This window comes from Thermobia domestica, chromosome 2 (assembly GCF_964235325.1).
Source record: "Thermobia domestica chromosome 2, izTheDome1.hap1.1, whole genome shotgun sequence".
NCBI lineage: Eukaryota > Metazoa > Arthropoda > Insecta > Zygentoma > Lepismatidae > Thermobia > Thermobia domestica.
Window position 1 is genome coordinate 153560612 of NC_137455.1, and position 20370 is coordinate 153580981.

At 35.8% G+C, this 20370-nt stretch overlaps 1 protein-coding gene across 1 annotated transcript in view; it reads left to right on the forward strand.

Moving 5' to 3' along the window:
• The window catches only part of LOC145679220 (protein lin-10-like), a 492250-nt gene that overhangs the window by 240827 nt on the left and 231053 nt on the right, over positions 1–20370 (forward strand). Inside the window, exon 5 of the mRNA XM_081749807.1 lies at positions 13433–13512. Coding sequence (XP_081605933.1) covers positions 13433–13512 — 80 coding nt within the window. The remainder of the gene's footprint in view (positions 1–13432; positions 13513–20370) is intronic.

A 20370-nucleotide genomic window follows, 5' to 3' on the forward strand; every position in this document is an offset into this window, starting at 1 on the left:
GCATATAAGTTTCAACGTTGCGTAATGGGACACACTTCGTCCGCCGCTGCCCTAAGTATAGCTGTACGAATGCTTTTAGAGGGACTACCACCGCGCATAACAGCCTTTGCGGATGACCTCGTTATAGGAAGCAAAAATTGGAAACAACAATTGTCAGACTTGGAATTGCTCTTTAAAAGGTTAAGGAAACACGATTTTAGAGCAAACCCGAACAAGACCCATCTATTATACTCGGAATTAGAAGTTTTAGGATTCACAGTTAATGGAAAGGAGATTAAAATATCGCCTAAAATTTCCAATAAAATACGCAATTTTAAGAAACCAACCTCTAAACGCACCTTGAAGAGTTTCCTCGGACTATGCTCTTATTTGAGGGCACATATTAAAGATTTCACGGAAAAGGTGGAACCATTTCAAATTCTTTTAGACAAAAATTCAAAATTTAAATGGACAACACAGCATGATGATCTATTTGAAAAACTTAAAACGGATATTATACAAGCTCCATCTTTATTTCATTTTGATCCATCATTGGAAATCCGAGCATATTCAGATGCTTCGTCAACCTCCGCAGGCGGCATATTGGCTTGTTATGATACTAAAACCAATCAGGAACGTGTTGTTTCCTATTGTAGTCGACGTTTTACTAAAACTGAGAGAAAGGCCTCCACATGGCAAAAAGAACTATATGCATTCATATATGTTCTTCGAAAATTTCGTTATTTCTTACTGAATAGAAAATTTAAATTATTTATAGACGCTAAATGTTTGACATCACTCACTACCCAACCGGACAAAGTCGGAAAATTTAGTCGTTATAAAATATTTTTGGCAGATTACAATTTTGAAATACAGCACATTAAAAGTCAACAGCATCCTGCAGACATTTTTAGCCGCTTAGAAGACAAACAAGATATACAAAAGGACGAGAATCAAGAAGTTGATAACTTCTCCGACACAGAAGACGCTAAAGTTTTTGCTTCACATTCTTTAGAGCACACTTTTCAAATTGACCAGTCCATTATGTTACCTAATTTAGCAGATGAACAAAGGAAGGACCCTTCATTTTCGGATATCATTACTGTATTGGAAAATAAAGAACCTAGCAAATTATCTACACTCCGTGCGGCGAAATATTTTTCTCTTAAAAATGGATTATTATATAGGACTCAGAAACACCCTCAATTAGGACTGCTGTATTTACTTTGCGTACCAAAATCTTTACTAGGCAAATGGTTCGAGGCTATTCATAACAACCCAATGGCACCACACTTTGGTTACACCAAGACATACCAGTCGGCGCTTAGGAAATACTATTTTCCTAACATGAAAGCTTACATTGCCAATAGAATAAAGACATGCAATCTTTGTCAAAAACTAAAGAAGTTACCAGCTAAACCAGCGGGCCAATTGCTGCATCACCCATCTAAACCCATTGCCACTGCTTGGCAGTACGATTCAATTGGGCGAGTGCCAGTCGGAGATGGAAAATTCAAACACATACTAGTTGCTATAGAAATGTCCACGCGATACTGTGTCACCAGAGTTGTAGACAACATCACAGCAGAAGAAATTGAACAATTTCTCATATATGACATTATTCTTAAGTACGGAGCTTTTTCATACCTGTATTTGGATAGACACCCTGTACATAACGCTAAGAGACTGCAAAACTTAGCAAAATTCTACAATTTTGAATTTAAATTTTGCCCAGCGTATGACCACAAAAATCTGGGTGTAGTGGAAACATTCCACAGAATAATACAGAACGCTCTTAAATTTTTCGTACAGGAGAATCAAAATCAATGGCCAAAACTAATTCCATACATAACATTCGCAATTAATACATTTGTGCAGGCCGGAACTAAATATTCATCTTTTTTCCTCATGTATGGATACGAACCTAAGACCATCTCTGATATTGCATTAGCGTCAACTCCAACATTGTGTGTCAACAAAGAACATTTGAATAAGATACGAGGGATCGTTCAGGATAATTTAATCGCAAGTTATAATAAACAGAAAAAATATTTTGACAGCAGACATCAACAAACTAATTTTGATAAGGGACAGAAAGTACTTGTATTCTTTCCCAATCGTCAAGTTGGGATACCAGAATCATTTTCATCCAAATATGTAGGACCTCTAGAAATTATCGAAAGAGTTAATCCTAATCTTTATAAGATCAAATTTCCAAATTCATATCGTCAAACAATACAGGAGATTTCAGTGGAACGTATCAAGCCATTTCATGAATACAGAGATCATATAGAACAAGAATAAATAACTTCATTTTATTTTCTACACGAGCGAAAAAAAAAAATGCAGTACTCACCACTAAGAAGAAAGAAAATACAGAGACGCGAGTTCAGCAGATAAAACACTCTTCATAACGACACAAACATTCATTTCCTTTTTGTTTTATAAAAAGCTGATTCATTTATTTTACGGCTGAAGAAAAGAATGCTGACATCTGCATTTCCGCATTTAAAAGGCAAATGATCTTTTACAAGGACAGCTAACATATTTCTACATTATCATCGATAATATTTTTTCTTTTCCTCTGTGAACTACATATTGTCACTGACATTATGCAACATAAATATTGTACAGGACGTTCCGAAAGTTATGACCACTTCTACATTATACAGGATGATCAGGAATTCAGGACCACCATTATTATCGTCATTGACATTTAAAATTGGATTATTTTATTGAAATACATATCTTTAGTGCAAATATTTTAGAAACTCTTACACCTTATACAGGGTGACCAAGAAATCACGCCGTTCGAATTAGAACTTTCCAATATAAATTATCTTTATATCTCAGTATCAATATTAGCTTTTTTATTACTCCTAACTCATAATTTTACATAGATTATATATCCGTCTTCGCTCGTTACCCAAAATATCCAAAACGTCTCGCTTAGAAATTTCATCTCCTATTCCCTTGGAAACATTTAATACCAATAATACAACTAAGGAGCAACAGCTAACACAGACTCCAACCCCACTTACTATAAGTGAATTAGTATATATTTATTGAAGCCAAAGCTTAAAACAGCCCTACCTCGAGGGAAATGAAGTGCCATATTAAAATGCACCGATCCTGCCTGTGATTAGGGACTAACTGTTTAGTGCTTTTCTTCCGCTACCTTATTACTGCTCCGAAAAGTGATTTTTTTGTGTGTTGCAAGTGATATTAATGTTTTAGTGCTTTTTTTTGTGTGTGATACCTCAGTGTTGCCAACCCTCATATAAAGAAAAATAACCCTTCGGCTTATTTTTTAAACAAGCCAGGGGGGTGTAATATCCTATGTGATGTCGTAAACAAGCAGTTCCACGCTTCAATATTTACAAACAACACCACATGGTTCGGCAAGAGGATCTTCCACCAGAGGGACCTGTAATCACATGCAGACGACGGCTTCTGGCCCCTCCCACGGAGCAGAAGACGACATCGGAGCAGCAGCGCCACCGCCACCCAAAAGGACCCTATAAATTGGATGGACGAAGGCAACTCGACACCAGTTTTCTGGTGACCCTCCACTAGTCTGCTACGGGACTCTTGGAGTAACCTAACCCCAGGCCTCTAGTCTGCTACGGGACTACGCCTATCCTATCTCCTGGCTTAGCCTGCTACGGGGCTCTGTCTGGGAATCCCAACCTCAGCCGCTTAGCCTGCTACGGGGCTCTGTTGGCAACTTAACCTGCCTCTGCTTGCTACGGAGCATTGGTTCCTTAACTCCACTCCTCTTAGCCTGCTACGGGGCTCTGTTGGAGATCCTGTCTGCGACCACTCGGTCAAAGACTACCTTTTACTCACCCTTTTAAATAGAGATCAAATTGTATAGTATTTTGTACAAATACTCATATTTTTATAATAAAACTGGTAGTGGGAGTCGATTCCGGACACTCTTTTTATTATCTGCTCTACCTCTTCCTTATATGAGACGAATTTACACAAAGTTTTACAATATATATATATATATTACGAAGAAATATTTACATCGTAATTTCAACAAAATTAGATCAATTTCCATTCATTCAAGCATCATCATTTGGTTGTTAGCTTCACCTCATAGAGCTCGTTATCATAATCGTTCGATTTTTCTTGTTTGACTTTTCTATTGTGGAGAATTTCTTCGGCAGTTTTTGAGTATACTTTGAATTATAACAACAATATGTTAAAAAAAAAAGTTGGGAGAACACCTTTGATTCTTCAAATTAGATTCATAAAGGATATTTAAAAATTGCTAAACTTATCTAAGTGGGAACTTGACGAAATTTCCTGCTGTTGAACATCTAGATCGCTTCTGTCATATCAATACTGCTAGATATGTCGTTTTTGATAGATAATATAGGTAATGAAGAAAGTCTGTCCTGACTCATTGTCGACCGCAAGTATGTTTTAATCAGTTTCAAACGCAAAAATCTTCTTTCCGCTGATGCTACCGACACAGGCATAGTCAGAATAACCCGCAAAGCCACCTCTAAATTAGGATACACTTTTCCTAACTTATTTTTCGCTATAAAGAGAGCGGAATCTTAAAGAGAGCTTTAACACATCTTCCTTTAAAGTTAAGAATAAGGTTATTTTTTTCTTACAAGTGTCGATGCGGAGCCCCTTAAAGCGCGGGGTCCTAGGCGGTTGTCTACTTCGCCTATGCCTAACGCCGCTTCTGCTGTTAAGTTACTAGAAGCTTGTATTTTTTGATCAGTATATTCATTAAATATGTAATTCTAATTAAATTGGGTCTTACTTTTTCTCCTTTTTTCCAATTTTTAGGTCTGTTTTTAAAGATATTTTTAGGTCTTTTTATAGATCCTTTTTAGGCAATTTTTAGGTCTTCAACTTCCGAGCCCAAATAATAGTAATATTGTAGCGCTTTTCAAAATAATTTTCTCCCTTTTTAACGAGAAAAAAGTATTTTTTTTAAAAAAGTTCTGCTTTTTTGAGTTGTAAAAAAAGGCATTCATTCATTGATATATATAATATTAAATAAGCTTCTACTTAACCACCTGCACGATCCAGACCTTGGACTAAATTGAAGTATTCAAAACAAATGAAATATGTTATTAAATTATTTTTTCCACGGTATTGGTAAATACTTATGCAATTTACACCATACGATTATTACTGTACAAATTGTCATGGACCACGTCCTGTGATTTCATTGTTTTTATCAGGTGTTAGAATTATTATTGAATATCTTGTTTGTAATAATTAATTATCAAAATTATTATTTTTTAATTATTATATGTAAGAACATTCGTTGGGTATAGCTCATTATATTGGTGAAAACATCAAAACATGACCAATGGTTCTCGATATAATCGCAAACTGAGATCCTCTTTTTTGAAGTCGGTTAAAAACAACTCAAACGGTCACACGTATCGACCGTAATATTTTTCGTTTACAGAATATTAAGTTTGGCGCGAGCTTTAATTATTTTAGTTACGAGTATGTCGTCTCATGATTTGATCTTTCTTTGTAAAGCAATAGATTTTATCCGTAATTTTTCCAAACTTCGGCTTGCATGTTGTTCAACTGTACACGTTCAGTAATATACACATAGGGCCGGATTTAGAGGCGGTGCACGTCCCTCCCCCCCCCCCCTTCGTTGTAAAAAATATACTATCTAAAATGAGAAGCTAGCAGTGAAAATAGCAACACTTTCCCAAACTTTCTGTCAACACGATTGCATTTGGGTCTTTAAGAAAGCAGTGCTTTGCAAAAGCAATAGTTTAATTCGATTTTTTGAAGGATGAAGGAAAATGATTCACCAAGCAAAATAATACAGTTGTCAGTTACGGCGAAAACAGAAACCAGGAGGAGAGATTTTTTTTTCCTGCGTAACACACTCTTTAAAATACTTTCCTCCGTTCTATGCATCAGTGTTGTCAGAGGTAAAGAATATTGTCACATGTCATTTTGAAAAGCTTCAGTGTGATTGGTTATTTTGGTCTGGGTGCACCCCTCGTCAGAAAATCCTGGATCTGACCCTGTATACAGTATATTTACATCTAGGATCACAGAAGAACAGCACACAGTGGGGTACAATCATTGACTATACAATTTCATTGGTTAATAGTTCGGCTTATCTAAACTCAGTGTATACCCAGGAGACGAGGAAATATTACACCATCCACTGAAAAGCCTTATTAAATTCCACAGGTATAAAACATTCAATTCATATTAACCGTTTCTTCTTCTTCAGCTGTGTTAGTCTGTAGACTCTACTGCACGAAGTAACAACACAATATAATCTCTATACTTTCTGACTTGCAGTCCATCATACATTCGTCAAATTCGATAGTAGACGGCAATGACCTTGGTTTCAGTTTCATCCATTCTGTTGCAAGATAAGTACATGCCAGTAGATAATTTCTCCTTAAGCTAAATCTAATAATATTGGAACCAACAACCTGAATGACACTCCACTTCATTTGTTAGTGGGGGGCGCGATGGCTCAGTGGTAGAGCGTTCACCTCCGGTGCTTGGAGTCCCTGGTTCGATCCCAGCTCGCGCCGTGTGGACTTTGTGGTGGACAAACACCGTGCTCGTGGGTTTTCTCAGGGTTCTCCCGTTTCCTCCCACTTTCTTCATTCCACCATTTTACTCATCTCTCATCATCACCGTTTCCTTTAGCCTAACCGGCGTAACCGTGGGACGTAAAACTTAAAGATTTCATTTCATTTTTCATTTGCGAGTGTTAGGAGTTAACATTTACGGTTGATGCATAAATTGAATTTACTCCATGAAAGTCCATGAGTCTTTGGTGCACAATCCCGATAGAAAAGGATCGAACGCACTACATTGGTTTAGATTCCACTTTAAATTGTAGGTCTCATCGCATATAGTCTCGATGACAAAAGACAGTTTATTCAAACCGGAAGTGGTTGAAATTGAGGGTTAACTTATAGAATAGAACCTATTCTTGAGACGTTGAACCGATTCCGAAAAAAGCACTTTTTCATATCTCTGGCCGTTTTTACTCTGATGCCTGTCGACACACAGATGGACATAGTCATTCTATAAGACTTCCAATACTTTTTTACGCGTTTGCATAATAATAATAATATTATTATTATTATTATTATTAAAGTGATAATCATTGTGGTAATGGAAAGGAAATAACCGTCACTATTTTATTTGCTATTAAACATTTGACTTTTTGTTCTATTAGCAAGCAAATGTTGCATTCACAGCGATTGAACAATAAGGAAGAAGGTAAGAACAAATGGTTATCATTTCAGAACACTCAATTTGAAAATTTGATCATGAAAGAGTTAGCGAGACTGCGAAGATAAATTTATACTTAGTATAACAATAAGTTGTTTCCAGTCTGTAGTTTCCAAGCTATGTAGAGGCCAATAAACATCAGTATTTGGACATCAGCTGGCACAATGGGTGTAAAGAAAGTTATTACCTGCGAAAACGGTATCGTAGTAGTATTTTTTGCATTACAATTCTTAATGTACAAACCAATTTAAGTTATATTTCCAATTAATTAATTATTGCTTTTTGTGTGCGTATGGAGAAAATGAGATATGTATTCACCTGTTTTGTAATACAGAAATAGGAGGCAGTTTTTACAAATAAAAATAGAAGTATACAAAAAATAATCCTTCAAGCATGTGTACTGACTTAACGTTTATCGAATTTTGAAAATAAAATAATCCCTCGTTTGGTACAGTTTAGTACATTATCATCGTAGCAATGAACGAGAAGAAATATGTGAAAGTTTTTTTTTTTTTTTTTTCGTAGTGAATGTCAATTAATTACTGAAACGATGCCCGCTTGCTCGCTAATTATGGAGTAGCCATGACTGGACTTAATACAATTTTGTCTTCGTTAGCGGTTTACGTCTGCTCCTCAACTGACGATTGTCGTCGCTAAATTTACTTCGTTCTGATAGTAGCCTGTTGTACATTGCGTGATTGCTATTCCCGGGAGAACCTTAAATGAAAGTAGATTATTTAAAACCAAGAGTTTTGGCCTCTCTTTTATATTTTCCACTAAAGTGCTTTACAGCAGAACACAGCATTACCAGATGAAACCCTTATTAGAGCAAGTAATTGAGAAAAAGTTTACCTTTTTGTTTTGATGTTCAATACTGTGCTTAAATTACGAGTGGGTTCAGTATAGATAAAGTTTTAGATTCGGAAATGGATGCGCTTTCATAGCTATAAGGTTCCGAGAATGAATATATTTGTCCGGCTCGAAAAAAAAAATCACCTTGTCTAGAGACGAAACTTTTGCGTTAAGTGCGAAACGTTAAAAAAAAAATGCGTATATGTTTCAGGAAACCTCAAAGTTTTCGTTTCAGAGCCAGAAATCACGTTTATATTATCGCAAATTTTTGCGAAATTTGGCATTACTTGCGATAAATGAGAATGAAAACGAAAAAGTGCAATTCCTGTTAATTATTGCTAATAACTAAAAAGCGCATTTTCAATATTATTTAACTTAAGAAACGGTGCGTTTACGAAAAAAAAATGCGAGTTATTTGATCCAGAAACTGTTTCAGTTCATAAAGATGTAGACATGAACAAAACTGAACTGTTGTTTAAATTCTTTACTATTTTTTGTGGTGAAAATGTTCGCGATCTGTTGGTTGCTTACCGTGAATTTACAAGTGAGGTTATTGAAGTTCTCAACAGTAAGGATAAGGAAATTGACACTGTATCATTGTTAAACAGTTTAAAAGTTAACCACAGGTCTTTTGCTGTCAGCTCGTTACGTTCAATATGGTTGCCAGTCTAGAGTGTTGATGCCGAGAGATTCTTTTCCAAGTATATGATTGATTGTTACTTACTTTAACTAACTATGACGTTAGAGGAAGTGTTCAAATTTTTGCATTAATTTGTATATTTCGGTGAATACATTAGTTAGAATGTGCACCTAATCAAGATGTATATCCAATATATATATATATCTTACTACCAAAAATATACTGTTTACAAGTTCCATGATTTAAAAAAAAAGTGCTACATTTAAAAAAATAAATGCGAAAATTGTGACAATTAATGCTACAAAATATCAAAATTGTTGCAACAAAATTTCGTCTCTATGGGCCTTGTGTAGAGTCATTCTGACGCGTGATTAGTGCCATACTAGAGTTCGACTAACATGTTTCCTGCAGTAGTCAGGCCGTTAGTACGACGATAATCATACATCAAAATGACTCTGCATAAGGCGGTATATGTCTAAAAGGCAGTACGCGAGAAGATCGAGTACGAAGAAGAGACAGTACGACTTCGTAATTATTGCGCCGTTAATTGAGGAATGTTTACGATGTTTCGTACTGTTCTCATATGCTGCAGTGTTACAAACTTGCTGTTCGTGATGTTCTTATACGTGCTATTAGTGGGCAGAGAGGTTTGCGCTAGTAGGATGTGTCTATGTGTCTCAAACGAATACGTTTCAGTTGATGTGTGAGTATTACTGACTGCGTGACATCGAAATGACAATTTTTTTGTGCAATAGCGTATTTTGTGACAAGGTAATAAGTTCGCGGTAACGTATTTCCTATGTAGAGCCAATAATAACCTCGAAACTCTTACGGGGGCTCAGTGGTAGAGCGTTCACCTCCGGTGCTTGGGGTCGATCCCAGTTCGCGCCGTGTGGACTTTGTGGTGGATAAACACCGTGCTCGTGGTTTTTCTCGGGTTTCTCCCATTTCCTCCCACTTTCTTCATTCCACCATTTCATTCATTTCTCATAATTACCGTCTCCTTTAGCCTAACCGGCATAACCGTGGTACGTAAAACTGAAATATTTCATTTCATTTCGAAACTCTTACGTATTGGTCTAATATTGCATACGTTACGATGGATGGTTTCGAGGACATCAATCGAATTTTATTTGCAAGTGAGCCAACAGACGATTCGCCGCTGAAGTCGCCTACAACAACTATATCGAATAGACGTAGTACAACTGCAGTTAGGTCCACGCGATTGAAGGAGTCGTCTTCATAGGTTGTGTCGCTTGAGAAATCTCATGAAGAACGGATGAATTAAAAACTGTACTGACTTTATACAGCAACACGCTCTACAGTACAGTGTAATCAGAAAATTCCACACACGTTGCCCATTGAAATGCCTTAGTATTTCATGGAGTTACAGAATTCAACAAGATGTTTAATTAAGGTTGTCGCCAGTAGCTATGAGGGTAAGTCAACTGAAAACCATAAAAGTAGAAATAAAAATCCGCATATGGCGCCAGTGAGCTGTAAGTTGGCATGCCTGTTTACGATAGTATGCCGGATGTCTCCTAGGTGGCAGCAGGCGGCAGATGCACAAACACCGGCGCAACAACAGTTCCAAAATGGCAGCTCCACTAGCCACATACACCAGCGAGGAGCAGCGTTCTGTGATTCGGTTTTTGCGTAGTGAAGGTGTGAAACCGATTGACATTTTTAGGCGAATGAAGGTTCAGTATGGAGATGCGTGTTTGTCACAGCCACAAATCTATGAATGGTGCCGGAAATTTGCAAATGGTGTTACGTCTGTGGCCGATGCTCCACGCCCCGGCCAGGCCCGGCGCGTAGTGACTCCAGAGACCATTGCAGCCGTTGAAGCCATCGTTTTGGAAAACCGCCGTGTGACAATAGACGAAATTGCAGCATGTGTACACATGAGTCATGGATCGGTACATCATATTGTGAATGATGTTCTCCAGTTTCATAAGGTGTCTGCAAGATGGGGGCCCCGACAACTGACGCCTGAACTGAAACAGCGACGTGTTGATGCGTGCGAAGACCTTTTGTGGCGTGCTGAACGTGACGGTAATGCCTTCCTGTCATGAATCGTCACTGGTGACGAAACATGGGTGCATTACCATCAGCCTGAAACAAAGCGAGCGAGCAAGGAGTGGTGCCACTCCTCATCACCGAAACCCAAAAAGTTTCGGACACAGCCGTCTGCAGGGAAGGTTACGCTGACCCTCTTTTGGGACAAAAAGGGCATCATCTTGGAACACTACACGCCACGAGGAACCTCTGTGACGAGTGCTACGTACTCGGACCTCCTAAAAAATCATCTCCGGCCTGCCATCAAAACGAAACGACGTGGATTGCTGTCAGCCGGTGTGCTGCTGCAACACGACAATGCACGGCCCCATACGGCGTGTGCAACGGTTGCGACCATCACAGACCTGAAATTTGAATGCCTCCCACATCCCCCTTACTCGCCAGACCTCGCACCGAGCGATTTCCATCTGTTTGGTCCGCTCAAAGAAGCAATGGGCGGCAGGAAGTTCCACTCCGATGAAGAGGTACGCAACGCGGTGCACGAGTGGTTGCGCCGTCGCCCAAAAGACTTTTTTTCTGCAGGTATTCAGGCTCTTGCGAAGCGCTGGCGGACTTGCATTGAACGAGGAGGGGACTATGTTGAAAAGTGATTTACTTCTGTACCTTGTGTGACCAATAAATAATATTTAAAAAAAAATAATTATGGTTTTCATTTGACTCCCCCTCGTGCTTTAAATCTATTCGGATTTCGCAACTTTTCGGGGTCTATTATGAAAGCAGCAAGCTTCACACACATACACCATTGACAAAGCTCATATTTGTGGAAAGGGAGTGAATATGGTCTGTAGTTTCCTAGATAACTCTCTCAGTAATATGCAACGCAGGGACGAATTGGTCTTGTTTTGTGACAGGTCAGAACAAGAACAACGCTCTGGTCCAATACCTCGTATGGGAAAAATAAGATGCTATTGGGAAAAATAAGATTTCTCTAAATTTCATATTGACACGTGTCAACTTAATGCACTTCGTGGTTGTAGCATCCCCTTTGTAGTTACAGTCTCGGAGTAGCAACCTATGACTCAGTTACTCGAAGCTATGTGAAGTGAAGTAAGTAGGATACGTTTTTGCAGCAGTACTATTCCTCAGTACTCAAAAACGCAAAATATCACCACTTTACCATCAGATAACGGGAGTCAGTCGAATGTAAAGAATTCTGACATTCTGTTGGTCAACATAATCAAAGTCAAACTGCCAAAATGAAACCAGATGGTTTGTCGCTGAAGCGTCAGTGGTACCTTGTACGGAGAAGTTCATCCTTTGTGTGTAAATCCAGCCAATGCAGATCAATTCATCAGCAAACCCACAAGAGAAGCTGCGGTCCGGGGACAGCGAGGCCGGTGTTGGGGCGGTGTCCGGTTCATGTAGGATCGTAAGCATAGCTACTTAATTGTTTTCAAGGTTCCTTTTAAATGTTGTCAGTGGAGATCAATGTTTGGATTACTTTTTCGGCACGATTAGGATCGATATAATTGTGATTATAGATACCATTTTTCTGTCAATGTAATCGCCGTTCTATCTTCAACATATTTTACAAGCTGTTTTGTATCCAATCACCTTGTTTTGTTTCTGAACACTATATATTGCGTATGTGACAAACATCTCCCATTAAGCATCATTTTATGTGCTATAAAGTACGTACTATGCATTCTGTATGAATCTTTATTTGTTGTTCAGGTAGCATCTGAGGACTAAAATTACTTCTTACTCTGGTTGAAGGGGGAGGGGTTGATTGTCAGAACCTCTTATGCGTATGAATTTTGTAACACATAACAAACATCACACTTGCTACGAATGACGTGTAACAGAGGAGGATTTGAAGGCATAGAAACCGTCAAAACCAGAAAATCGAATTTTTAGGCATAAGCCTTGTTTCGTCTGAGCCGGTCACATATAATGTATCTTCTAAATTTTCCCCAGTTCGTTGGAGTCGACTTTTCGTATCACTGTCTTCCAACTCTTTCTGTCTTGTCATATCCACACGACACCACACTTCACCATATACCTAAAACGCCTACTTCTAAGATTGTGCGGTGCCTGGCCAACTAATATTAGGAGATTGGTATTAAATTGGGTTTGATTTCCAGCAGTTATTAAACTTCATTGTGCTCTTACCTCACCATTCTAAATATGGATATTGAGTTACAATACTATCGTATGTATAAGTTTTTAACAGCTTGATGTATTAAATTAGTTTTTCAACGCACTTGAACTGTCAGCCATACCGTCATATTTTATCTTTTATATGTATACCAATGCTTTCTACCTTAAACTTTCGTATTAATTTACATAGAAATTTTCTAAAATATAATGTTATCGGGAGAAGAACGCTAATCAGATTGTATTCACGTTCGAATGTATCTGCAGTTTTACAAGGTGTCTTTGAAGAAGTGTGTATCATTTTGTTTTAATTTTTATTTTCTTTTTTTGATTTGCTTGGAAGTCAAATGTTCTTTTCTTCCAAACTGTAATATAGATTTGTGAATTTGTATGTAATAAGCATTATATGATTCTTTTTTCTTTAGATATCTAAGTTTTATACAACTTTAATTATAAAACTCTACCTTGGGCATATATACTTGTGTCAAAATTTGATACTAAGACTCTTTGTTTCAGAAGAACCCGACACCGATTTAGAGACAGATCGGCTTCTAGGACAACAGCGAACTGATGACCAGGGTTTCTTTGATGAAAAGGTAAGAACCCCTATTATGACTTGCTTGTAGAGACTTCTTTGTTTATTTACCAAACTTTCATTGTAACAGTGAAAATATTCTTAATAGTATCCTTTTGATGATTACCTTACTTCGTCAGTATTAGCCAGGATTTTATAGGGGAACTATTCTTCATTAAAATTGAATAGTTTCATGTTATTACTAATTACATTTTAGGTAGTGACTTCCAGTTAATTAATTCCCGTAGTTAGTTAAAGGAGGAAATAGGGCAAAAAGAGAAGACCAGGATGATATACTATATTTCGAATCGTATATGTCGAAATGTAAATTAGCCCTTCCTACTGATCTATTGGCTAGCGCGTATGGTCCTGGGTTCAATTCCAGTGGAGCACAAAAATTTAACTTCATTAGTCATCCGTCTCCTTTAGCCTAATGAACATAAAGTGGGACTTAAATAAAAATTGTAAACTGTTACACGTGCTCCAACGCCGATCATCAACATAGTAAACACTGGAAATTTTATCAAGAACTCATCACTAATATTCATATGAGTGCCTGATTCAAATGTTGATCTAAAAACTTTTGGTATGAACATGTCCAAATAAGTGTGAATAAGCATTTCGAGCTCTGGATAGAGCTCTCCGAATAAAAATGCTGCAATTGTAAGTTATTAGTCATTTTTAAAAAATTATCATTGAAATAAACGGTACATATCTACTAGATTGTTAATTTTATATAAGGAATAAGTCTCATATAATTGGACACTCTTGAAATTTCGTCAGTGAATGAAGTAACTTTATAATTTACAGTGAGGTGACGCTGGTTACTAAGCAGTTACTGTCTAGAGCTAATTGTCTCACTTGGTTTCTATTGCCTATCAGATTTGGATGAATTGTATATCGGAAATGTTGAGCTATATATATATATATATATAATACACAAGACAATTCCTTGCTTTAGAAAAGCGAGATGGATAACTTCTCATAAAAATGCATGTGGAAAATATTTGTATGTATTTATCCTCATCATATTAGGTATCACCATAATGGCGTACGCAAAGGGAATTTCCGGCTTTTAACCTTCTGCTTCAACAAGATATGAAAATTACACATTCACTATATAAATATACAAAAAGCTGAGACGATGAATTTGAAACTATGAATCGCGTTGATGAAATTCTTTGTACTCCAGTTAGTGCCTTAATTCTAAAGATGACCAGTCTTTTATCACCACACAAGATTTTAGTTATGTATATTTTCGTGCATGTTGTGCTTGTGAATAAAATGTATCGACGTTAACAGTATACCATGTTGTTAAGAAATTAACCCCGAATAATTTGTAAAGCTTATTTTATTATGGTATTCATGTTGGAAGAATTACATAGACTTTCTTCTGATGTAACAGAAATAAATATTGAGACATTTGTGATTTGTAAATGTTACTTTAAGATGTGTTCATGTTGGAAGCATTGTAGTACGTAATTTTTAATCCAATATGATAGAAATATATAGTTACTTCTGTTGACAGTAACTTCTAAATATGAAGAAATTAATAACTTTAATTTTAATGGATTTTTAGTGTAAGAAAATGCTTATTAGAAGTAATGTACGTAAGGTAAAATTATGGAGAGCTAAGTTATTCGACCTTGTTAGATAAAATCGCTCTTCTTATAATCATATCATAAATACGATAGTATGAATCATTTTTAATTTTATTTTCTGTATATTAGCGGTCGTGTAAAGTGAATGTATCTATTTTCTGCAAATCTGTATCGCGTTCTTATCTAATGACTTCGAGACTTGTAGTACTATGTTGTGTGTGTTGACGTTTCATTTACCTGTCGAGCAGCTAACTAGCAGCGATTGTATGTTGGCTGTACAGCTAATAGAGCTGCTGCGCTTCTGTAAATTAACGCACGACTATGTATGGTGGCCTTGGATTTTTTTATTTCGTCACATACAATGTAAGTCTGTACAATACCTGTGTTACTCTTTGAGCATATGTATAGTTGAGTCCGACGCGTGCCAACGTTGCGAGAAACCATGTTTTTCGCTTCCGCGAGGAATTGTGTACGGGAGACCTTGGGTAGATAGCGATTAGGGGGTAAAACAGAACGGAAATGAGTGTTTTTGTTGTGTTATTGCTGTGATATTGTGATCATGTTGTACGTGATGTGGGTGTGGAGGAAACGAAGATGCATAACGTTTACAGATCACAGGATACTGACGTTGATCTAGCTATTATTTCTGTACGGTAAGATTATAGTGATTATCTGCACGATAATAATCTTCAACTTTTGTATTTAAAATAAGATCATTTTCTTCTTGAATAAGTTTAAATATGGCTATCTTTCACATGTACTCTGAGAATATAAAAGTGCAGGTAAAAAAATGTAGAACACAAATTAAGATTTGAATTAGTGATAACTTCAAATATTTTGTAGAGTCAGCTTAAGACTTGTGAAGAAAAAAAACAATAGTCAGTGATGAGTTCCCCCAAAAAGAACAATATTTTTGCCTGTCCTGTGTTGTTATTATTATTAGTCAATAATATTGACTCTGAATTCCGCGTGATGCAAGTCAATTATTAAAATTTAGAGCTAGTTATCTTATTGAAAAAATCTCTGAAATCAGTTTGAAATTGTTGGAGAAAAAGACCAGATTTTGCATCGAAACTGTTACTTATGTAAAATGGTAACAGTATTAAAATACAAGTTTTACCGTAAATAGTTTTTTTTTATGTTTGCGTATAGTCATTTAATAATAATAATAATAATAATAATAATAATAATAATAATAATAATAATAATAATAATAATAATAAAGCTGATCAAAGGTCTTTATTTCAAAGTAAAAACATGTATTCTTGTTACTATACAAAACAAATATCTTTTCTAAGAATTTGAACATAGACCTTTTTAAACCAAGCTTGGTGCATATATTTATTGAAAAAGTGAAGCTCTAATGGTCCCAAGTTTTTGTAGTCTTGGTCATGGATTTAATATACCACTGGCGCCAAATCCTCACCACTTACATGGTGTATCATGTGCTTATAAATGTGAGGTGCTCGAAAGGAAGGACGTAATGAACGATAAAGCTGTTAAAATGTGAAATACTTAAACTACGAAAATGATCACGTGTACCCACCTGGCATGTGCACAATCAGCGTGAGAGACCACATCCATTTTGTAAATGGAATGAAATAAACTGTTAAATAACTATTGAATAAGTTATTAATTGAATAAATAGAATAAAGTACAGTGTGTTCACAAAATTGGTCCTTCTACTTTGAACTGTTATAATAACTCAGGAATGAGACATGTAACATGAATGGAAATTGTGCAAGAAGAAAGTATAATTCTTTAGTATATTTTTTTTCTGAGGAAGTGGAATATTCCAGACAAATAAGGTTACCCGTGAGAAGGGTATGAAGGGCGTTAGTTGATTTGGAGGATGCTATTTAAAATTTTGGAGTTACCCCCGTAACTCCCTTGAGCTTCCTCATGGGGGATTCTCCTTATCATCATAATGTTGTATTTTATATCCCTTGAAGGTTACAGAAGGTTTCATGTTTCTATCTGGCTTGGTTTCTTCAGAAGACGGGTCTTAGTGTTATTCGTGGAACGCACTAATATGTATAATGATATACAGGGTGGACGATTTATCTGGAACATCCGTAATAACGGAGAAACCAAAAGAGGGAAAAAGCGAACTTTGCATGAAGCAACAAGGAGGGAGACATCGTTTTACGTATTAAACAATACCATCCAGTGAACAGTGTTGCCATCCTCATATAAAGTTTTATTTTTTCAAATGGCACTATGTCAGATTTACATATTTCAAATCAACATGTTAAACGAAAATTTAAAATACCACGTTTATTCAGTGTTGCAAACTAAGGATGTTATAATACTACAAACATCCAAAATTTGGACGCCTCTATCACACATACAGCACAATGGAGATGAACAAGACAATGAACATCAAAAGTATCTTAGCGTTGGATACTATGGTCATGGTATGACTTGTTTTGAATGAATAGCAACGAAGTTACAAGGGCTTAAAAAATTGAATTTTTGAAAGGCTTTATTTCGAAAATATGCTAAGGTAAGTATCATATCTAATTACTTGTGTGGTTAGCAATTGGCAAACACATCATTTTGCTGTTTACAGCACTTCGATATATTAAACCGTTCCGGAAATATGATAAACATTGATAAAATTCGCAACACTGCTGAAAATGGCGTATTCCTGGGCAATATTTAAATTAATTGTTGTTTTCTTCTTTTTTATAGCACTGCAGAAATAACTTTTGTAGGTCTAATTACAACAATCCTACGCAATTACATGATTTAAGCAGTGTGCAAACTTAAGCAATGTTTATCATATCTCAGAAACGGTTTGAGATTTCGAGGTGCTGTAAACGACAAAATAATTTACACATCCATTGCAAACCACACAAGTAACTAGATATGCTACTACTTCAAGCATTTTTTTTTTTTTTTTTTTTTTTGAAATAAGGCCTTTCGTAAAAATTCAAATTTTGAAGCCCTTATAACTTCGTTGCTATTCATTCAAAACAAATTATACCATGACCATTGTTTCTAACGCTAAAATACTTCCGATGTGCATTGTCTTGTCCATCTCCGTTGTCTTGCTGTATGTGCGATAGAGGCTTCCAAACTTTGGATGTTTATGATATTGTAACATCCTTAATTTGCAACACTGAATAATAAAATTTCATTTAACCACGTTAATTTTAAGTTTTCGTGTAACGTTATGATTTGAGATATGTAATAATCTGACGTCATTTTAAAAAAATATAACTTTATACTGGGATGGCAACTCTGTTCACTGGATGGTATTGTTTAATATGTAAAACGATGTCCCCCTCCTTACAGTTGCTTCACGCAAAGTTTCACTTTTCTTCCTCTTTTGGTTTCTCCATTATTACTAGGTAAATTCTAGATAAATTGTCACCCTATATGTATATATCAGGGTGCAAAATTTCAAAATCAGACTCACTCTCCATTCAAAAATGATGGTCGCCAGTATCTTTCACGTATAAATTGACAGGTCCCCTCGCCCCCTCGGCCCTTGGTTTGACAAAGAAAGAAACTACATCAGGGCATAAAATTTCAAAACCAGACAGTTAGATTCATTATAATTAATTTTGAATTGGACAATTCATATACACGTTTAAAAATATAGTTGTCGATTGCAGTTTCCGGATCGAAGTCCTTAAGGAAAGAAGGGGAGAATTACAATGTTATTAATAGAACAACCCACATTATGCTTTATTTTTTGTTTAATCATGCTTTATTGTTTTCCACATTATGCTTTATTATGTTTTGTTGTTAATTTCAATCATTGTTTTACATTAATCGTGTATAATGTATAATATTTACTAAACATTAAATATTCTAAATATCTTGATGTGTTTATTAATATTTTATGCAACTAGTTTCTTTCATATTTAATAAACTTTCTACTTAATACACTGTAAAGAGATATGCTTTACTCGAGCCACTTTTTTTTTGTCACTTGTGTGCTCCTTAAAGGTGCCTATATACAGAAAGGGAAACTAATGCCACCAAAAAGTACAGAAAGTGCTCAAGTTCAAGAGGTATACATAACTATATAGTTTGGAGTTCTTGTGTATTATTCACTGTTGGTGGAAAGTTTTTTTCTTTTCCTTTTTTCTTTTCTCCACATCAAAGGATTACACCGAAATAAAAATAAGCTTTTCATTGTTGCAATGTCACATTCTCAATGATTTTGCATTGTAAATATTAATTTTATAAAGTATTAATACAGCATGTTAAACTTACAATTAAATAGAATTTTCCAAGAATTGTTATATATATTTTAAATTATGCTTTATGCTTTATTTTCTAAAATTATGCTTTATTATGCTTTTAAAATTAGTTTCTTCTGGACCCTTATACAACCACAACCATGTTCAAGGTACCAATCATACATGTAAATTGCTGTTATGCTTTTTATGTTTTTGGGTTCCCCTAGTTATTGAGGCTTCACTTTCGATGTCCGTTGTGAAGACTTCACATTCCGTATTTTCTCTCACTCAGTGACAATTATTTTCGTCCGAAATAGAAACTGCGCAGCCCTGTGAGTTTAGGTAGAAACCATTCTTACTGAACACTGGTCGCCAACTGTAAATTTCTAGTCGCCAGTAGCGACCTGGCGAACGGAAATTTTACGCCCTGTATATGTACAGTGTTTTTATTTCAAAAAATAAAGGTGCCGGTACGCTGGACGTCAAGTTCATAATGGTTAATAAGTTGCATACCTTCCAGGGTATTATTATTAATAATAATAATAATAATAATAATAATAATAATAATAATAATAATAATAATAATAATAATAATAATAATGTCCAGTAGCATATCCCTGAAGTCTTGTAACTAAAAACTCTTACGAACATATAATATACAGATGCTTTAAGAATGTCTGATTCTTACATCTTAATTTTATAATGCAATAAACGTAATAATAATCAATATTTCTTAGTGATTTCTTTCTTGCTTTTTCCTCTTTTAATAAACGGGTGAAAGTAAGCTGCTATTATTTGTTTTTAAAAGGGATCAAGGGTTCCACAAATACTGAATTTCAATAATAACACAAATACAGTACATTGTTCACATAATGTTCTTCAGAATACTAATCATTCTACCGAAATGTTCTATAAACCTCTATTAAATTAATGGATAAACTTTGCGAAAATAATCTAGGGGCAAGTTTTAGACATGGTATGTGCTGAAATATAGAAACAAATTGATATGTTGTGGTTAGAATGTATGGTTTGGCAATTAATAGTATTTTATGACGTTATCTTAAAGTACGAAACACTACCTCA